This window comes from Rhinolophus sinicus, linkage group LG13 (assembly GCF_036562045.2).
Source record: "Rhinolophus sinicus isolate RSC01 linkage group LG13, ASM3656204v1, whole genome shotgun sequence".
Taxonomy (NCBI): Eukaryota; Metazoa; Chordata; class Mammalia; order Chiroptera; family Rhinolophidae; genus Rhinolophus; species Rhinolophus sinicus.
Genome location: NC_133762.1, coordinates 3380080 through 3402633, shown reverse-complemented (window position 1 = coordinate 3402633; position 22554 = coordinate 3380080). Strand labels below are relative to the sequence as shown.

The following is a 22554-nucleotide window of genomic DNA, read 5'->3' as shown; positions in this document are numbered from 1 at the left end:
TGTGCATTTAAAATTCTGATAAATACTACTAAATCTTTCTCCAAGGAATAAATACAACAACCGTTGGTAAAGTACCTGAATTTTAAAGGACGTAAAACCTGAATAAATGAGATGAGAGAGGGAAATATACACTGTGGGTAGGGAGAGTCAGTATTGTAGAATATACCAATTTTCCCCGAGTTGATACATAAATGTAATACAATTTCAAATAGAATTCCAATGTGGTATTACAGAAAACTTGACACATTAATGAGAAAGTTTATCTGATAAAATAAATGAAGGCTAGCCATGAAATTTTGGGAAAGAAGGCCCTATCAGAACGTAATGTGTTATAAATCCAGAGTAATTTAAAGCAGTCTGTCAGCTCGGGAATAGACAGACAATGGAACCACAGAGTCCAGAAACATCTGTGTATTTAAGAGCTTTTCGTGATTACAATCATCAGCATTTAATGTGTCAGGTACTGTTCTAAGTGCTGACCGTGAGTGAACTGATTGAATTCTTAGAGGAGCCCAGTGAAGTGACAGTGTACTATTCCCACTTCATGGATGGGAAAATTGAAACAGATTTTTTAAAAAAAAAAGTAATTCGCCTAAATTCACTTAGCAAGAGGGGAAATTAGGAATATATGATAAAAATAACATTGGAGATTATTGGAGAAAAAATTGGTTTTTCAGTAAATAGTGCTGAGACTGTTGGTTATCCCCCCTCCTCCCTTTAAAAAAAAACCTAATGAAATGTTTGAAAATGAGCAAATAAAGGAAATTATAAAATACTAGAAGAAAGTGTAGGATGCTTTTTTAAAAGATGTACCTGAGTTGAAAAGGCGTTCTCTGTACATGATACTAACTTAAGAAGTAATAAAGCAAATGGTTTTAATATGTGTGATCCACACCTGAAGACGCGAAGACAATTACTAGTGTACCTGGTACAAAATTACTCAAAAGTTGAAACCAGGAATTCAGAGGTGGTTCTGTCTCCCCAAGGAATTGTTAATTATGCAAGAAAACAATCTGAATAATTAGGAACACTTCCATTAGTTGAGTCACAGAAAGTGGCCTAAGGAAGTTGCGGTGGCGTCTGGATTTTCAAGTTGTTTCACTTTGAAGGAAGCAGTCCAATTTTAGATTATACTGTGACTGTGCTTATTAGGTTTTGCTGCTTAAATGTTTTCATTATGTCTGAGGGACAGTATTTTTTTCCCTGTGGTTATCTCTCAAGTTATAATGTAGTTTAGTATGAAAATTATTTACACCATTTTTCATGAACCTATTGTATCAGATAAGGCCTATTGGACTTTTCTTAATAGCTGAACGTTTGAAAGTTAACTGTAGGAAATAACTAAACTAAACTAATGAACAAAACTAACTGCAAAATTAGTCTTTATAGATAGGAATTGTGTCCTGAGTGGATGTTATAATGTAGTTTTAATTGGTACTTAACTGATCAATGCATATTTGCTTCATATTGCTTTCAAGATAAACTAAATACTGTGTTTTATGAGAATTCACTTGATTGTGTCTGCAACTTCTAATGAGCTTTACTGTAGTAATATTTTTCTGGACCTGCTAAGTTTGTACAATAGTTATTACTATTCACTAGAAATATTTTTATAGTATTTAAGGCAAAAGTCTTTTAATGTTTTATGTTAGCATGTTTGGTGTTTTAGACATTCGTGGTTAAAACTGTAATTTATGTATCTGGCTGATAATCCTGGCTACAGTTAAAATCCCTAAGTTTGTTTTAGGGCAGCTCTCTCTGTGAAACAGCTACTTCTCCAATCACTCAGTGCCTTTTCTCCCAGGTTGTGTAATGGCTCAACTTGTCCTGCCGTGCTAGGAAAGACCCCTTTTCCCCCTTCTCTCTCTTTCTTTGTAAAAATACTAATGTTCTCTTGTTAGAAACTGGCAAACTTTTATTTTATACTCAAGAAAGGCTAATGTTGCCCCTTGATTGTTGTCCGCCAGAGATAGAGAAGGTCAGCTGTCCACGCTAACAAGTAATGAGGTTGAAATCAGTCATGGCTTTGAGTGCTCTCCCGCAGTGTATAGAGCACAGTTTCCTGTTTGCTTTGACGGAAAACGATTACAGTAGTTTCACTCATTTTTTTCAGTCCTGGAAACAATGGACTGGCTCTGACTTTTACTTGCTCTTTAATCTTTTTTCTATTTAGAGACCAAATGTAAACTCAGTACAGTTCTAAGAATAAAACAGAGTATAAGTAAGACAGTCAGATCACTGGGCTGCTAAAGAAAATGTCTTTAAAAATGATGCTTTTGGTGAAAAATTGGGAATATAATTCTGTTTCCTGACATAACACTGACATGACACAAATTCAGTGTACTGAGACCCTGAGTGTGGCCGTAAATTCACGTGCAGTGCCAGCCTCCCCTGACTGCTCAGTCCCCTCCTTCCAGGAGCGTGTACTCAGCGTGCATGGACTCAGTACTGGGTACTGACTGAGCATGCTAGTGGCCAGAAGACAAGCTGGTGGTAGAACTGTTATTTTTGATCAAACGTTAAATAAAATTGATAGTTGTTTATGTCTAGTCTGATATTTCTGAAATATTTGACTGGAATTTGCTTTGCATGTTTGAACTTTGAAAGAAAATCTTGCAAATCCTTATTAATTTAACAAATTTTAATCTTTTAGTAAGAGAGTGACATTAAGGTGTTTACTGAATTTTAAATCTAAAATCGGCGTGTTTCAGAACAATATTTTCAGCATAAGGTAGCTGTAAGCACAGGCCTTTTGCTACCTCTGACCTAGACTAGAGTGCTGCTTAATTTATTTATTACAGAGCAGAGTGGCTTCAGGTTGCTCCTTTATGGGTTAGCCAGGTGCTTTATTTCCATTCCTTCTTAAACAGATAAATTCTTAATAATGAGGAGTGTGTGGTGAGTACATGGGTAGGAAATTTCATTTTATAGCCTAAAAATGGGTGAAAATAATTGACTGAGTGATGGGCTGTACAAAAGCACTGCTTTAGAACATAAGAAAACCAGTGCTGCCAAAAATCGTACCAGAAAACACACCATTTGAGATTTACTAAAAGGCCCTGGCTGTTGCATATGTAGCGTTCCATGCTGAATCTCAGGTGGCCCTTAACTTTGGGACAGATCAGAAGATGAGTTTTTATTAGTTTGTGTGATACGTCGCAGTTATATATCAGGACAACCTAACTGGTGCTGGTAGAATGCTGGGAAGTGAGCTGACTAATGAATGACCTCAGTCATTCTAGTTTCTGGTGCCAGAAGGGAAGTGAAACGGGTTAGTATTACTTTATATGGGTGCTTATTGGGGACATAAGACTAGCATATACCTGGTTTAATTTAAAAATCTTTTTGTGATTTGCTGAAATTTGTTTGTTTGTTTGTTTGTTTTAAATAGTGCACATTCCCAAAGAGTGAAAGTTCATTTTTTGGGGTTATGCTAGGGATTTTCACTCTTCTGGAATCGTCACTCATAATCTTTGGGGTTTGTACTATTTCTGATGACTCAATTAAACTTAATTTCTGATTACCTTTCTTAATTCAGTGCATAATTATCAAATCCAAGAGGATACTGGAAATGACTCATTTTTCTGGTTAGCTGAACAAACACTAATTGAGCACACTGTTGGATCTCTGTTCTTTGGCAGCATGTAGTTTTCTACTTGCTCTACATTGTGATATCACGTGTGGAATCTAATTCATTTTTAAGATCCAAAGAATTTGCATTGTTTACTCATAAGAAATAAACATGAGCGTGCTTCTGGTCAGCTTATAAGAACGCAGCATTCTGGGATGCTGTTTTGGTTGAGGAAGGTGATGGAATCATATCTAAAGCCTGGGCTTGCTGTGACAGGTGATTTCCTGCGTTTTTCCTCATTAGTTTTTTTAAATGTTTTAATTAAATCTGGATACATCCATGTGCTTGATAAAAGTATGTCACTAGGAAAAAGGTTAAGAATACAAAGTAATTAGAATTGCCTTACGTACTTCTAAGCCCTTGGATACACTGACGTGGCAAGTGTAGAGTGTGCTAGCTGTTAGTGTTCTATTTAGGGCTGACAAGTTGTGAAATATGGAACTGTTTGGATTTCTGAAAATGTATTCTACATTCAACAGGTGTTTATTGTGCACCTAGGACGTAGCAGGCCGTGTTTTAGATGCTGGAGGTAGAGCAGTGACCTTACCGCTACTCGTGGAGCATTTTGATGGAGTGGGCAGACAGCAAGAAATAAAATACCATAGGTGATAATAAGTGCAAGAATCCCTAGCAGGCCTTCCCCCCAGCGATTACAGCTGTTTTCTGTGCTCCTCATTTTGTAGCTTTTCTTTAGAGTTTTACCACTCAATTATGCATTCCACAAGCACTGTAGTTTTGCCAGTGAACTCACACACACGCACAGAATCTTCCAGTGTGGCTTCTGTTGCTCATGGCTGCTTTTACTCAGCATCGTGTGTTAGATGATTGGTGTGGGTAGCTGCGGTTCATTAGTTTTCATTGTATTCATGGGTGAAATTCCTGGTAACGCATTGTATGAGAGCTTACTGCCAAATGGGCTTTGGGGAAAAATAGCTTGGACTAGACTTCTGTGGTTTTTTTGGGGAAAATATTGTATGTCTCTGAGGGACAAGAATTAGACAAGCGCGTTCACTAGTCATTGGAGCCCTAACCGCTGTAAAAGATACTAAGCTGCTTTTGGTGTTGATGTGATGTTTACCTTGAAAAGTCATTTTTAGTTTTGAGGGTATTTTACAACTCAGGGCTTAAAATCCATCATCTTAAAGTATGTTTTTAAGGTATCCATTTACCTGACTCTGATGAGACCAATAAAAGCCACCATCAGGTGAAATGCATGCTTTGGGCAAAAACAAGTCTACTTTTTCAAAGTGTAATTGTAGGAAAATTTTCCCATGGTGTCATGGAAAGGAACTTTGGAAGATTTATTTACTGGCTCTTTTTGTTGGCTAAGTGATAAATGTTGGACTATTTAATTAAATAAATGTATCCCAGCACATATTTTGACGCAGCTGTGTCCATAAAATCATAAGACAGCGGCCACAAGTAGAGGTACATGGTAGTCGTGACATGAGAAATGTGTGTCAATAATAAATAACAGCTCCCTACTACTGAACACTGATCCTGTGACAAGTCCTCAGCTGAGTGTTTTACGGGCATCATTTCATTTCATCTTAACCCCGTTAGGGACTACTGTTACCTCTACTTTGTAGGTGAGGAATCGGAGGTTAAATTTCCTTGCTGGAGCTAATGAGGCACCTGCCAATACGCTTTGTAAGTCCTACGTGCATACGCATCTGCGTTCTGTGATCTCGCAGTGTGGGCGGGTTGCCTATGGAATGTGTCAGGTGCGTCTTGCCTGACAGGTAGCATGAGTCACGGAAGCAGGGGAGAGGGCTGGGGCCGGCGCCTGCCTATCTGAAGGAAGCGGCTGTTGCTCAATGCCAGCTGAGAGCGGGCCTGGAGGAAGGCCGGCCAGGTCGGCTGGGTTTTAAAGCAGGTTGTAAATCCGGATTTCTGTGGAAGTCCCTTTGATTTAATTGTTGTCAGCTGGCTTCGTCTTTTTTTTTAAATCTTTTTATCGTGAACTGTAATACCTGTATAGAGGTACCTAGAACACATGCACACTGATGGATTAGTCTAAAGTGAACACCTATGTAAACACTCCTGGTCGAAGGATAGAATATTGCTGGCTTCTCAGAAGCCCCCCCACACTTGCCTCTTGGTGGTAACGTTACGCTGCCAACCACTAAGGTAGCCACGGGCCTGACCTTCAGCTCGAGTGGTGGCCCTCCGCCCCCTCGGCAGCCGCTGTGTGACTTCGTGCTTCCCGTTTCCTCCGTGCGTGCGTAGGTCCCCGTTCACCTCCATTGCTGTGTAATACTCTGTGGCATGAACGTGCCGTGCTGTGTTCAGTCTGCTATCGACCGACATTTGGGCTGTTTCCTCAGTGGGCTAGAAAGGGTAATGCTCCTACGAACTCGCGTGCGTGTCTCTTGGGGAACATTGCACGTCTCGGTGTATTGAGGGGTGGCGTTGCTACTGGACGGTGAGTGTGTCTTCTGCTTTAGTAGCTCACATCTTCTCCAGAGAGAAGTGCCCCTCGCACCCTTCATCCCCAGTCACTGAGTCCCGTCTGCTGGTGCATCTGTCAGTCTCATTGCAGTTTTAATTTGCACTTCTTTGCCTAGATGAGGTTGAGCAACTTTTCATGTGCATGGCCTGTTCAAGTCTTTTGTCGAGTTTTCTTTGGGATTCTTTTTCTCCCTGAGTTGCTTCCTATGTTTTGGATCCTAGCCAGTTGATTATTGTAGACACAGTTTTCAACCTGGTGGTTCTCTTACTGGTGTTTTCATGAATGGAAGTTCTTACTTTGAATGCCATCTGAGTGTCGTGGCACAGAGAAAGGCCAGCAAGGGAAGAGAGAGTTTCGTTTCAGGAGGGGGTCCTGTCAGCACACCAGATCCTGACAGAGAAGCCGGGTACAGCGAGGGTGAAAGGTTATCATGGAGTTAGTTATCCAGGTCTGTGTCACTTCGCTGTGTGAGTTTAGGCTCTGGACTCTGAGTCTTGGGTCTGCACGTAATAGCTGTTATCTGTAAACTGCAGCTGGTGATAACACAGCCATCTCGGTGTTTGTACTCCCGGCTCGGTGCCCAGCACAGTGAGCTGTTACGTTAGCTGTACCTGTAAAACATTCCGGGTGAAGCCCATGCTGATACAGAAGAGGCGTGTAGGAATTGTGCTTCTGCGTGTGTGCATTTTGTGCAGGCATTTAATTTGTGTGTGTGTTTCTATTGTCCTGAATTTGGTTCTGGACAAAGGTCGGCCTATAGGTTAGGGGTCCCAGCCCAGCAAGATGTGCTGTGGCTTTGGAGAAGGTCCTTGAGCCCTTAGACACCTCTGAAAAATTGCAGTAGCAGTAAAATGCGATCTTTAGTCGGCTGGATTAGGGAATAGAGATTAAAGACTGTTTCAGTTCCATGCACCGTGCCATTCGGGGTGGCAAGGGATTGCTTAGCCAGTTCTGCTCTGCTTTTACCTCCTGAGCACCCCATATCTTTGTAGTTGTTCCATCTGTACTTTCTACTGTTTACACCCCCTCCCCAACACACATGTTCTCTCTCTCTCTCTCTCTCTGCATTCCTGGAATGGCCTCTTAGGTCGTATCATACCCCTTTCCCCTCTACACTCGGTTTTTCTAAAACGATCTTTCCAAAATCCAAGTTTGATTAGTCCCTCCCCACCATACCCCAACTCTCTCTCTCTCTCTCTCTCTCTCTCTCTCTCTCTCTCTCACCTACTCACTCACCCTAAAACTCCTAGGCTTCTTACTGCCTTTAGAAATAAAACACCAAAATCTATCTATGACATGCTCACAGCCCCCCCCCCCCGCCCCCTTACGAGGCCCTGCCTACCCTCTGGCCTCCCCCTGCCTCTTTCTCCTTCCTGCTTTCTGCGCTCACGTGTCCTCTTTTTACTTCCTAGCAGATCCTACGCTTCCTCTCAGGTTCCTCATTGAGATTCTCCCATGGCACCGTTTTTTTTCTTCCTTTTTGGTAGTGCTTGTTTAAGCCTATGATTGTATAGTTAGTCATGAATTTGTTGATTATCCAGTTCTCGCACTAAACTATAAGCACCGTGAGAACAAAGGTCATACTGGCTGTGTCCTGTTACCTGCAGAGCTTCACACAGTGTCTGGCACATAGTAAACTCTCACATATTGTTTGAATGAATGAAAGAAGCACGTTCCTACCCTATGGCTCTTGTGCATGCTCTTTGCTCTGCTTGGAAAGCTTCACCACCTCCACCCTCATTCACCCAGCGTCTGTCTAGTCTGTTCCTCAGAAACCATGCCCTGAACCCCGAAACTAGGTTAGACTCTGCTTTAGGCTCCCTGTCTGTACCTTCCCTTTATTGCACTTATAACAACTTGTAGTAATTTGTCTGCTGCTTATTTGATTAACATCTAATGTCCCTCCTAGACTAGAGTTGCCTTTTTTACTCTGTTCTTCACTTACTGGTAATAGACCAGCTAAAATTCAGCCCAGAAACTCCCAGAAGATAGTAGTGCATCTTCAGGACTAGCTGCATTTTTCTTGTCTGGAAGAGAAGGCAGCTGCTAGAGTAGCCAGTGGTGGGAAATTTGTTTCATGGCCTGGCGTCTTGGTAGTAGCAGTCATGGTTCGGGGCTGTCCTAGATCAATAATTCATTTCCAGGAACCTCAGGTTACTTTCCTGTTAATGTATTCCGCTGCTGGTAATGAATTTGAGCACCTTCCCCACGTTTATTTCCATCTCGCTCACCTTTTGTGAAGTTGAGTGCTTCCTCACGCTCCTGGCCGTCAGTGGTAGGGTTCTTTGTGTATTCGGGATGCGAATACCAAGTTGGGTGGGTAGATATTATCAGGTTACTTAAAAACCCAGTGTTACCTGAAAATAAATGATGTTGCTTTGTAGTGTATGGGGAAAGTCTCAAGCTTTACTACCTAAATGGCTTGAATATTACAGTGCGTTTACTCCCGTCTTTTGGAACTTTGATTCATTCATTGCTCCTGATACGTGAGTGGTAGGATTTTCCGCCTCAAGGGGCCGGATCTTGGAACTGGAGGGAGGTCCCTGATGGAGACTGTGCAAATGAGGCTTGGCAATTGAAACACTGCTTGTCACCTTTTTATTTAGGCATTTCATGATTTGTTTAAAATTTTATGATTCAAGGTGAAGAAAGGTTAGAGAATCGTGGCTTGTTAAATCTACAGATTTGGCCTGTTTCTCATTGAGTGCTTTGTTGTGTAAGTATCATGATTTTTCGTATATTTTAGAAACTGAAAAGGTGTTTTAAAAACTCTAATTTTGAATAAATGGTAGCCTTAGAGAAAAGTTACAGAAATTAGAGTCCCCTTATATCCCTCTTCTCACTCCCCTTACATCTTACATACCTGTAGAACAATTATTAAGGACAAGAAATGAACATTGCTCAGTAATAGTAACTAACTGCAGCTTGTACTCAGATCATGCTGGCTTTCCTTTGTACTCGTTCAGGGTTCCTTCCACATTGCATTTAATCGTCATTTCTCTTTGGTGGCTGACGGTCACAGACCCTCAGCCTTCCTTGTCCCTTGTGACCTTTGTGATGTTGAAGGGAATTGATCAGTCATTTTGTAGGGTGCACCTCAATTGAGTTGGACGTTTTCTCATCCTTGGAATAAGGTGATGCGTTTTGGGCAAGAATACTGTAAAACTCATGTGTCCTTGGTGCATCACGTCACGGGGTTCGTGATGTTGTGACTGACTTCATCACCTTGTCACGGTGCTGTTTCCCCTCTGTACAGTTACCATAGTTTTGTAATTGGGAAGCGTTTTGGAGGAGATAATTTGAGGCATGCTACCCCTGTTTCTCCTCATACTTTTCACCACCCACCAATTTCAGCATCTACTGGTGGATCTTACCTGCAACAATTTGTGGGACTTGCCTCACAGGTAATTCCCCTTTCCCTTCCACGTTTGTTAATTGAAATTCCACTGTAAGGAAGAGCTGTTCTTTCCTATTTATTTATTAGAGTATATCAGTATGAACCCACAGATACCGGTTTTATTTTATGCGTTAAAATCTAATACTGTCATTATTTTGTCGCTCAACTGATTCCAGCTTTGGCCATTAGAAGCTGTCAGATTGGTTCGTGTGTTCCTTTCACAACCCCCTCTACTTTTCTGAGGGGTCCCTTCACTGCTGGTACCACGTGGTAGGCCAGGGTCATGCCATGTGTTCTCTGCCCCAGCCCTGGACCCAACCACTTTCCCAGGAATCCGGGTTTCTTGTATTAGAGAACAGCATTAGAAATTAAGAATTCCATGCTAGCTGTTCATTTCAGTCTTCCTCCTTTTCTATTTATAACTTTTTTCCTATAATGTAGAAACCCAGCTCTCATTATCTACAGTGTAATTTACTTGTTCACCTCTAGTGCACCTAACATAGATAGTTTCAGCTTTTTACTCCTATCCCCAGGAGAAACACTCTAACTAGGCTACAAAGTTTCTCTAGTTCTTGTGTTTGGCCTTAGACCATTCAGTCAAGATACTGTTTTTCAGTTACTTCTTTCCTTACCCACCTTCATTGTTGTTGGTTACTCGTTTGTAATACACTTAGGTTCAGTAGTTACTGTTTGTTTTCCATTTTGTACCCTCCACCCCACCCCTTGGGTTTTTTAATGCTTTATTTTTTTGATATGTGACGGATGTATGTCATGAAACAATGCCGTGGTTCCCAGAAATTGAACTGGTGTTGAGTATAGTGGGATGTTTTATGCTAAACTTATTTTCTTTTGAGAGCTACACCAAATGGCACACTCAGAAGTGTCACTGGCTCGTCATCCTGCTGCCTGATTCCCTTTCCTCTTTCTACCTGCAAGCAAGTTGAAAGGTCTTTTATCCGTGTTCAGCCATTAAAAAATGTCAACCTAAGAACAGTTTTGGTTTTGAAACCTGAAAAGCACTCGTTTTCTAGAATATCTGTACCCATTCCTGATGAGAATTTTTCAATGTTTAATGTGCATATAATGGTCACTTATTTAAGTTGATATTTTTTCAGTTTGATCTGAGGACAGTGGCAAATACAGTGATTTATCTGTGAACTTACATTTTAAGCAAACCTCCAGCTTTGATCAACCCCGAAATTCCAGGTCTGCCTATGTCCTCCAGCCCTTAGTATTTTCTAATCATATCCATCTCATCCTTTGTTTCCTAGTCGTCAGCCCAGGGCTGATCACAGTAAAGTCGCATTTGAAATTGAACTGGTGTTGAGTATAGTGGGATGTGGGATGCTAAGCTTGCCTTCTTTTGAGGCTGTCATCCCAGAGTTGTTGTACTCTCACTTTGATCATTATTTTAATTCTTATGCTTAGTGAGTTATGCTGTTTGAGAAGTTTGTTGAATCCGTGAGTGTCTACACAATCTCTCTTCGTTTGACCTTCGTTGTTTGTTTTTCTTAATCTACCTTTTGGACATCGCCATTTTGACTTTCCATGACTGCCCTTCAGATCAATCCAGATGAATATTTTACCCCTTTTAACACATATGCTAGTCTTTCTTTGTACTCATTTGCATGGCAGTGATAGAAATTGGAAATTAAATAATTAAAGGTCACAGAGGGGCAGGCGTGGTCTCTTTGAGTCATTGAAATGTAGGTCGCATTTCTCCTTAAGTTCCTGGCTCTATCTCATCTCAGTGGGTGATCTTCCTATTTTGGATGGAGAAAAAGCTAAAACAAAAACAAAAACAAAAAAACAACACTTTGGAGAGCAGAATTGAGAAACAATTCCGTGTAGCAACTCTGCTTCCGAAGGAACCCAGAGAGTTCCTGGGTTTTTACTGAGTTGCCCGGTTCTGCATCCTGGCAGCCATCTTGGACTCCTCCCTCTTTTCTCTTTAACTTTGGAACTGGTCTCCCTGCCTCCAATCCATCTTCTCCACGACAGCTTTCGGAAAGAGTTCTGAGTGTATCATTTGATTGCCCAGAATGCCTTGGTGTTTCCCCATTGACTTTAAAGCCCTTACATTACAAGGCCTTTACTTGGGCAGCGTGTCTTCTCACCCTTCCCCTTGCCCACGGTTTGTACGATTCTGCCCTGGCGGACCAGCTTCCTGTGCAGCGCCAGCAACCTTGCTGACCTGCTGATTCTCCTCCTGAAACATCTTTCCTCACTTGTTCTCCTGCTCATCCTTCAAGCTTGAACTCAACACGTTGCTCTCTCAGTCTGAGTTCTCCAGTCTTCCTAACAGGCAGGACTCCGTGTTAGGAAGTACCCACTATACACCCTTTATGTCGTCTCCGGGCCTTGTCCTTGAGCCCTTAGGAGGAAGGGGGGCCTAGTTTCGGCCTCCACAGCAGTTAGCACATCTGACAAATGTTTGTTGAATGAATGAGTGAATAAATGAATGGATCGTTTTTTAATTATAGGCGTAAGGAGATATATATATGTATATATATATATATACACACACACACACACATATATGTATATATATATCGTTATATCTAGGTATATGTATAGCCTATATATCCAGATCATGTTAGGAGTTAAGATTTTCCTTTTTTGGAGAACACTTGCTTTATTCTTTTTTGGATTTGATCGTCCAGTTATAGGTTCATCCTGTGTCATCAGTTCTTGTGTTCTCCTGTCTTTTCTCCAGTTGGTTTGTAATCAGCCCTGAAGGACAGCGAAACTGCCTGGAGTTGGGATCTGAAGTGTTGGCAGGAAGCCAGCCCTTCAGAGGGGTGATCTGAGCAGTGTCTTCGCCAGCTGGAGCTGAGAACAAAGAAGCCAAACAAACTCTTGGTAGATTCTGAAATGCAGCTTTTTGCTTCCTCAGAAATTGTGATTCCAGTCAGTTGATGCTGACTTGGAAATACACTCTCAGAATCCAGTAGCCACGGGTTGCAGCCTGGATGCCCGCGTGCTTCGTTAGTTACTGAAGCTGCAGACCGGCAGGAATTGGAATTAGAACTGGACTACAGTCGGAATTACAGTTAATCGAATTTTAGAGCTGGGAAGCACTTTCTACGTGAGAAAATTTCATCCAGTTCCCTCACTTATAGGTGAGGAAAGCGGAGGTCACCTGTCTAGTTAATGGTAGATTTGCGCTCTGATCTCAGTATTTCTGGCCTAGTTCATTTTCTGCCTAATAGCATTTTTCAAAGTTACTAAGAAGCGATGGTGCTGGGAGGGATCATGCTTAGAGGAAACACCTTTTCCTCGGTCGGCCACAAACCTGAATGCTTTGGGAATGAGACTAGATTACCAGAAGACCTTTGTCCAAGTTATGCAATTTGTCCAAATTCTGCTTTTTTTTAAATAAGAAAAAAGAATGACAGGCAAGTTTACAATAAAGATGTGGAGTTTTAAAAATCATTTATTTGAATAGATAATAGATGAATTTGATAAAACACTGCGAAAGGGCTCATAGTAAGAAAGTAAGATTCTCACCACCCCACCCTGTTTCGGTTTCTACACCCCAGAGGCCACTAGTTTCTTCGATATTCTTCCAAAGAAAACCCCCTTCCTTTTTTCTTTATGTAGACCTCATGAAAATAGTGCTTAATAAATTGTACTAATACGAATACTGTTTCATATCAATTTAACCTTCAATTTCCGAGTGAGTTGCTGTAAGAATCTCCTCCACTGCCCCACAACAATTTATTATGATTATTTTCTAATATAGTAGAGTTGAAAGGATTTTTAAAATGGATCTTGAATCTTGGCAACTGAGAATCTCTTACGGTATTTTTCTGTATTTGCGTTATCTGTGTGTGCGTCCATCTCTTCATCCCTCTGCATTCAGAACTCCGCATAGGGTCTGCCTGGTTATACAGAGAAACATGGATACAATTCTGCTACTTGTGCCTCTGCAGGAAACCAGAGGCTGGAGAGGAAAGAGAGGTGACATGGTTCGTGGTTTAAACTAGGAATACATTTTTTCTGTTTTGCTGGTTTTTGTTAAGTGATACAGATTGGCAAGGCATAACATTGATATTTTGGATTAAATTGGTGTAGTGTGCTGGTCCAAAGCCTAACTACCCATTTTGAAGTGGCGTTTCTATTGCCTCCTTGTCCGTGGGTCTCCTTCAGATAAGTCAAACTAATAAGGATATGTTTGACTTGAACAGAGAGGTATTAGGTTGGTGCAAAAGTAATTGCGGTTTAAAAGGTTAAAAATAACTGCAAAAACCGCAAATTACTTTTGCACCAACCTAATATAACCCTTTTGGGGGGAGCCATTGAGTTAGTTGACATGTGTACTCTTCTAATCCCTCCAAAGAAGAAACATTAATTTTGATTGGAATACTGAGAACAATTGTTTTAGGATTTTTATTTTTCCCCTTATCTTACACAAAATAATCTAAATTTCTCGTATTGTACTCTTGAAGCTTGTACATTAAGACATGAATGCGTATAGATCCCTTATGAACAGTAGAATACTTTTTATAATTAACAGTAGAACAAAATAATCTTATTAAATATTATTTGGTTTTCCTAAAAGCTCAAGATAAAATAGGTATTTGAAGTTTCAAATGGGATTTGGTGAATGCGGTTTAAAATACTTTGGCAATTTATTCTGATTGGAAATGGAGAAAGGAAAGCAAAAAGATAAAATTCCTAATGAAAAAATGTCATCCACAATCCCTTCACTTGGAAGCTGATCAGTGTTAACATTTTGTGTATCCTTTCAGCCTTTCTTTTCCTACTCGTGTGTAAACAAAATGAGGGTAACAGCATAAGCTATGTCATAGCTTGTCCCCATTTGATTAATATTCTTTTACAAAATGGGAAGCTATGTGGTCATTAAAACCATATGGAGGATGATAAATGCTTTCATACCAGAGAGTATGTTATCGGGATTGGCCTGTTATCAGATCACTGTTACCAGTTTGCACTGATAGAAAGGGATTAAAAGTATGGGGATGCTGGTGAAGGAAGGGGGTCGGGAAAAGCTAAGTTTAGAGCTCTGCAAGCAGTTCTCAGTCTCGCCAAGTCAGCTAGGACTGGACAACGAGCAATTCTGCAGGTGTTTTTACCATGTGTCTTTTAGTAGGACTCTTGATACTTAGTAGAATTACTCATATCATCATTGCTTCACATTGATGGAGGAATTTTTTTTCAATACATTAAATCCTGGTCAATTTGTGTTAAAGAAAGAAACAAAACAGCTTTGTTTCCATCAGAAGTCTCATTAAAGGGAGGTTTTGCTGCACTTGATTGGAAGATTGGAACAAAACGCTGGTAAGGGTGGCAGTTCTTATCTGTGGGAGTGAACAGAGGGATCCTTTCTCCCTCTCTCTCTCATTCATGTGGCAGGAAAGTTAATCTAGTTGCTTTGAATTTAGGGAAACAGGCTTTCTGCATGGGGATTCATTTTCTAAAGTGGCATTAATCTTTGAGTAAGGTTGCTGTGGGAAAGGAGAAATGGCCCATGGCACCTTGATGGGTATATTCTCGTGATGCTAATAGAAAACAGATCTCACTTGTGAAATAGGCATTTGTAACAGTGAGTAACAGTGGTGTTTTGAGAATGTCATGCTCAGCGTTCTCCACCTTACCTTTTGTTAACTCTGGAAAGGTCTACATATTTTTGTTTGTAAATATATTTAGGAAGCCCAGTTCCATTAAGTGGTAACAGTAAAAGAGGCTGAATTACTTTAAGCCTCCAAGAGCAATTAACCCAATTTATAAGAAATTTATGTTGAATTCTTTAGTGCTTATCCCTGGGATGGTAGTTTATTTCCCTCTGTAGTAAGAGTTTTTTGACAGGAGATGAACCTGAACTACACCGTGTGGTTTCAGTAGTACCTTTGTTGAAGCTTGCGTTGCTCTTATTTATGGTGGTTTTTGGGGGGTATTTTGGAGGTGTGCATGTGTGTGTAACAGTTACGAGAAAAGGCATTTTTTCTTAGGGTTATAAACAATTCGGTAGTAAAACTACCTAGGTGGAGCAGTAGCGTTTAACTGATATTAAACCAACCATTGACCAAACCTATCAAATGGTCTTATCTGGTTTCCTGTAACATGCATATTTATAATTACTGAGTTCAGAGGTATTTGACTTTTCCTTTTCTTTGCACAGTGTAAGAACTGCTTTAAAATGTTTTTTTGTGTGTGTCATTAAATATTTAAAAATAGTACTATCCGACTTCTTTTCTATCTTATGTTAAGTATGAAGTTGAAGAATTAGCTGGAACACTGATTTCAGCGGCATGAAGTGGATATAGAGTGGCATCTGTCCAAATTAAGTTAAAAACAAAGGAAGTTCCTGTGTGTAGTTTCCTGTCTCTTATAACAGAAACAAAAGCAAACAAAAAAACCTTCCATAATTATTAAGCTCCTTTCAAACTAATATTACTAGTAAGAATTTTGGTATTTTACTGTGCTAAATTGTTCTCCCTCACTTTATTAAAGAAGGTAAATGGCTTGTTTTTCTTTTTCTTTATCAGAACACAGCAATGGAGGAAACCGCTATATGGGAACAACACACAGTGACGCTTCACAGGGTAAGTTTCTGTTGCAGTAAATATCTGTGTATAACTCAGGATACTGGCAGCTTTGCAAAACAATAGAGCGAAGCCAGATGTCAGGAAGCCAGAAGAAAGGGGAAAAACTTTTCTATATTCCTTTGTTTAGAATTGCAATAAATTCTTTATTAAGGTCAGAAGTGAGCATGATTACTTTTTCATATGTCCTTTTGGAGGTCATTTGTATATTTGCTGTTTTTATCTCTGACTTAGAGATTAATGGATTAGTTTTTAAATTTGGAGTGCTCAGGTACAAGACACTGTACCTGGTAGAAGTTGTAAACTGCTTCAGCCTTTCTGGGTATGTGTGCCTGTATTGTAGGCCTGGGACTTAAATTAAACCAGGTCGTGTGAGCAATGGAATCTTAGAAGATACTTGTAGACCTAAACTGTTGCTTAAGCAATTGCAGATGGGCAGAGAGCAGACACCAGTAGCTGGTAAGAGTGAGAGCTTTGTCTGAAGCCAGCCTGTCCTGCATTTGAATCCTAGCTCTGCCTCTTTCCCTTTAGAAATGGGCAAGCAGTCCAACTCCCTTTGAAAGCCTTGTTCCACAGGTTTAAAATAGGGCTCGTGGCACCTGCTTACACTTGACACACAGGAAGGACCTCCGGTGATGCTCCTCTTTTCTCCCTTTGAAGAGAGCTGACTAATGATCACCCTTCTCCTTAGAGAATGAATAGAAAGAGATTCAAGAATGTCTAGTCTGAATACTTCACCCTTCCTATTTCTACCAACTGTATACGCTTATCACTTCTGCCAGCTGTAGGTATTACCAGGAAAATGGAAAGGGGCAAAAGCATGTTCCTGAACCCTGCCCCCAATTATCTCGTGAATGTTTGAATTTGTACATAATAAATAGATAATGGGTAAATTAATTATCAAAAAACAGTGATTTCAGATAAGATGTAATGGACTTTTTATGTCTCCCTAAGTGACAAAAGGAATCATTAAATATTACTAACCTTAACTATTAGGTTGGTACAAAAGAAATTGCAGTTTTTGCAATTATTTTTAACTTTTTAAACTGCACTTACTTTTGCACCAACCTAATATTTTAATTTATAAAGCTGAAATATGACCGGTTCTTGTTTGAAATACGCTGATAGGTAGCATATTTCAATCAGATTAAACATAAAAATAACTTTATATCTCATAATTGGTTAATTAGCTGGTTATGATGTAATAATTTGGTATTATTTTATCACATTGCATATGTTTTCTGAATACCTTTAGTATCTTCTTTGGTATGATATACATACAATGAAAATCATCCTTAGTGTATAGAATCAAAAGACAATCAAAAGACAGAACAGTTCACCCCGAAACTTTCCTTGTGCCCATTTGTCATCAGCCCTGTCCCTTGAACCCCCAGCATTCAGCAACCACTTCCATGTTTTCTGTTCCTACAGAAATGTTTAGCCTTTTCCAGAATGTCACGTAAGTGAGCTCATACTATATGTAGCCTTTTGAGACTGGTTTCTTGCACTCAGCCTAATGCAGCTGAGATTTCTCCATGATGTTGCTTGTATCAGTGGGTTTTTTTTTTTTTGTTTTTGTTTTTTTTTAGTTCTGTTTTTTGTTAGTGCCTTCTTATGGCTGAGTTGCATTCCATTGTATGAATGTAGAATAATTTGCTTATTCATTCTCCCATTTTGTTACATTTGGCCTGTTTTCAGTTTTGATTGTGAATAAATCTGCTCTAGTATACAGGGTTTTGTATGAACATAACTTTTCATTTCTCTTGGGAAAATGCTTAGGAATGGAATTGCCGTGGGTCTTATGGTAAATGAATATTTAACTCATAAGAAACTGCCAAACTGTGTACCATTTTGCATCCCCACTAGTAAGTGTAAGAGCTCCATTTGCTGTTAGTTACTATTCTCACCAACATTTGATACTATCAGGGTAATTTTGTTTTTTTTCATTTTCTTAATTTTAGACACACCAATAGGTGTGTAATGGTATGTCACTGTGGTTTTAGTTTCCAGTTCTCTAAAGAACTTCCTTGAGTATCTGCTGTGTGCTTATTCATAATACATCTATCTTCTTCGGTGAATGTATTCAAATATTTTGTCCATTTTTAATTGGGTTGTTTGTTTTCTTATTGAGTGTTTTTTTAGTAATTGTAAAATACACGTAACATAAAATTTACCATCTGTTCAAGTCCTTTGCCCATTTTTTAATTGGGTTGTTTTTTAATTGTTGAGTTGTAAGAATTTTTTATATATTCTGGATAGTAACCCTTATCAGATCTACAACTTGCAAATATTTCTTCCCGTGCCATTGATTGTCTTTTCATTCTGTTGTGTCCCTTGGTGCACAGAAGTTGTTACTGAGTTTTGACAGTTCTTTATATATTCGGGATACAAGTTCTTTATCAGGTGTTGTTTTACAAGTGTTTTTTCCAGTCTGTGGCTTGCCTTTTTCTTAACAGTGTCTTTTGCAGAGCTTAAATTGATAAAGTACAATTTGTTGGTTTTTGCTTTTATCAGTCATGCTTTTGGTTTCGTATCTGAGGTTTTCTTAGAAACCAAGGTCACAAAGATTTATTTCCTGTTTTTTTCTAGAAGTTCTATTTGAGTAAAATTTTGTATGTGTTATATGGGCAGAGGTTTTCCTTTTTAATAAGAATGTCCAATTTTTTGATCAGCCATTTGTGCAAAGATTATCCTTTCTCCATTTAATTTCTTTCTACCTTTGTCAGAAATCAGTGACCGTATTTGTGTGGGTCTTTCCCTGGTCTGTTCTGTTGATCCATGTATCTTTCTCCCAATTACATCTGCCTTGATTACTACAGCTTTATATTAAGTGTAGAAATCAGGTATTGTGTATCCTCCAAATTTATCCTTTAAAAAAAAAATTGTTTGAGTTATTCTAGTTCCTTTGCCTTTCTATATAGATTTTAGAGTAAATTTGTGAAATAAAAATCGTCTGCTGGGATTTTCATTGGGATTGTATTGATTCTATAGATCAATTTGGAGAGAATTGACGTCTTAATATTGAGTCTTCTAAACTATGAACATGATGTATCTCTCCATTCTTCTATTTTTTTCATTATCGTTTTGTAGTTTTCAGCAAACAGATCCTGCACATTTTGTTAGATTTCTAGTTAATTATGTTTTGTGTTTCCTAGTGTTTTTGTAAATGATATTTTTATTGCAATTTTTGATTGTTCGTTAGTGTATAGAAATATAACTGATTTTTAATAGGTAACTTGCAACTTTCCTAAACTTACTAGTTCTAGGAACTTTTTTGTAGCTTTCTTGGGATTTTTGTATGTAGATAGTCATATCATCTGTGAATAGAGACCATTTGATTTCTTCCTTTTTGATCTATATGCTATTTATTTCTTTTCCCTGCCTTATTGCACTAGCTAGGACTTCCAGGATGTTGTTGAACATTAATGGTGAGCAGACATCCTTGCCTTTTTCCTAATTTTAGATGAAATCATTCTGTCTTTCACCATTAAGTATGATAGTAGCTGCTGGGTTTTTGTAGATGCCCTTTATCAGGTTAAAGAAATTCCCTTGTACTTATAGTTTTCCATTTACTCGGTTGAGGACGTTCTTTTTTATACAGTACTTACTTTGCTGAGAGGCTTTTTTTTTTTAAGTCATGAATGGATGTTGAATTTTCCTCATGCTTTTTTTTTACTATTATTGATTGAAGTTATCTACATGAGTTTTCTTCTTAGTCTGCTGGTGTGGTCAGTTACTTGCTATTTGCATGTTCACCAGCCTTGCATTCCCAAGACAAACTCTGCTTGGTTGTGATGTATTTATTATCCATTTTATATATATTGCTGAATGGATTTGCTAGTGGTTTTTTTTGTGTGTGTTTTTTTGGAGATGCTTGTTTCTGTGTTCATAAGGAATATTGGTCAGTCCTTTTTGTTGTATTGTTTGTATCTGGTTTTGGTATCAGGGAAAGTTACTAGCCTCAAAACAAGCATTTGGGAAGCCTTCCTGTCACGTTTTCTGGTACAGTTCGTTTACAGTTCATGTTGTTTCTTCCTTCAGTGTTTCGTAAAACTCATCAGTGTAGCCATGTGGTCCTGGACTCCTCTTTGTGGGAAGGCTTTTATCTATACATTCAGTATCATTGGTTTTCTGTATGACTATTCAGGTTATGTATTTCTTTGTTAGCTTTTTCTTTTTTTTCTCTTTTTGGTAGCTTTAGTAGTTTGTATCTTTCAAAATATTCACCTCTTTAAGTTGTCAAACTTATGAACATAAAATTGTTTACAATATTCCCTTATTTTATTTTTATTGTAGGGTCTGTAATGAGGTCCCTTTTCTATTTCTGATATTGGTAATTTGTGTCTTATTTCTTGGTCTGTCTGGCTAGAGCTTTAGTAATTTTGATCTTTTCAAAATACCAGCTTTTGTTTTCATTTATATTCTTTCTTTTCTATTTGATTAACTCTGTTCTTATTTTAACATTGCCTTTCTTTTGCTTACATTGGGTTTAAATTGTTTTTCTTTTTATAATTTCTTAAGGTAGAAGCTAGATCATTCTTTTGAGGTGTAGTTTGGCATTATCACATTACATTTGTTTTTTTTCCTAGGTACCTTTTTGTTTTTAAATAAGCAAAATAAAGTAAGGCACATTAGCTAAAATTTGTTTTCCCTTCCTGCTGTTTTGCCTGGTTTTACTAAGAATTCAGGTGTGGGAAAATACTCAGCATATTTCCTACAGATACGTATCTCATACTTAGATCTTGGAGGTTGATATAACAGAAGCTGGTTTTTTTTAATGTGTTCAGCATGTCATACCAACTCATCATAGTAGGTAAAATACTCAGACAATGAGAACTCCTGTCTAGAAGATTAGTGTAAGTTTATTCTGTAGCTGGCCTCTTCCTCTGCTTCCGTTTTCTTTTGCCGTGAGAAGGGTACCAGCCCAGAAAAATGTCATCAGAAGACACACAGATAAGAGGAGTACACGTCCATAAGTCTTTGGTTTTTAAACATGCTAACTGTTGTTCTGGGAACACAGAGCTGCGTTGCCATGGGCCTCATCAAAGAGACACTGACAGAGTGGAAATCCAGAACAGCCATCCCTCCAGGAATTGGCTTTTTAAATAATCCTCTCAGTGCGGGCATAATTCGGGTGACTTCCTTCTCTGCGGCTGCAGAATAGTACTTTTAGAAATCGCAGTCCTTTGGTGTTCTGAGTTGATCCAGAGTAAAATTTAGAGTATCTAGAGCATTGTCAGCAAACTTTTGCTGTAAACAGCAGATAATAATATTTTCGGCCTCGCAGGTCATAGGTCTCTGTCACAACTGCTCAGCTCTCCAGGTGTGGCTGTGTTCCAGTAAAACTTTATTTACAAAAATGGGCAGCTAACCAGATGTGACCGCAGGCCATAGTTTCTGACCCCGGATCCAGAGCAGGGGCTCTTCGGTTTTATTGTAAAGAGGAGTCAGCTGGGTCATTCCCAGCTGCTCGAGATCCTGATTCAGTCAGTCTGGATGGAACTCCTAACGTGCATTTTGAAAAAATGTTCCAGTTTGAAATGGAGGGCCATGATCTCTGGCGTCACATTTTTGAGAAACAGCAACAGAGAAATGAGAAGTTACTCTCCTTGAGGTGAGCAAATGGGCTTTTGGCAATGGTAGCAAGTGAAGGAAAGAATTTGAGGCCATATTATTCTGTCACTAACCTGAAATGTAGATACTGTGTGTCGTCAAATAAGGGCAAATCCATGTTCTTTGACATCGGATGGTCACTTCCATGTAAGGTGGGGGCGACTTCATCTTTTAAAAGAATAAAAATTCTGTGGATTAAAACACAGTATTTTCTGCTCATAACTGTGAAGAATAATTTATGATATGCTTCTGTATTGCTTCTTTCTTCTACTTGCTTCCTCAGAGGATACGCTCTTCCCCTTAGGATACTGGAGAGGATAGACATCCTGTCCATTCTTCAAGGCTGAGTAATTTGTTGCTGCTGCACAGCGTGCCACGCGCTGGTACAGTCCCCGGAATTATTTAGATCAGAGAAGAGATCAGGCAGGATGTCTGATTGTGGGTTCCGCTCTCCCCGCTGTGCCTCGGGGACAGATGCCTAGATACCTCAGGTCCGTGTACCGCGTCTCCTGTGGCGTCATCATCGGCTCAGAGTAGGAAATCTTAACCAGTTTTCTATCCCCTTCGTGCTGGGTGCTTATGTTATAAGCCCAGTCAAACTTAGGAGGCCACGCTGTGCAACAGTCACTCTCCGGAGGTTTCTAGAGCAGCATTGTAATGCAAAGCACATGCGCCATTTAAAGTTTTCTAGTCTTCACATTAAAAAATGTAAAATGTGGATGAAATTAATTTTATAATAGATCTTATTTAACTCCGTGTATCCGAACTATTATTTCCAACATGTAATCAATATTTAAAAATTGATATACTTTACTTTTCTTCATACTGTGCCTTAGAAAACACTGCATATTACAACTCCAGCACATTTCAGTCAGGCAAGACTAACCACATT

General features: G+C 39.2%; 1 protein-coding gene across 14 annotated transcripts in view; it reads left to right on the top strand.

Annotated features, from left to right (window-relative positions):
- Nucleotides 1–22554, top strand: part of TJP1 (tight junction protein 1) — a 195261-nt gene that overhangs the window by 110726 nt on the left and 61981 nt on the right. For 13 of the 14 annotated variants that reach the window (XM_074318109.1, XM_074318107.1, XM_074318113.1 and 10 more), the window contains one exon: nt 15993–16049. In XM_074318109.1, coding sequence (XP_074174210.1) covers nt 15993–16049 — 57 coding nt within the window. Of the gene's footprint in view, nt 1–12199; nt 12603–15992; nt 16050–22554 lie in introns of those variants that run through there. The other variant, XM_019726613.2, reaches the window with a different exon arrangement.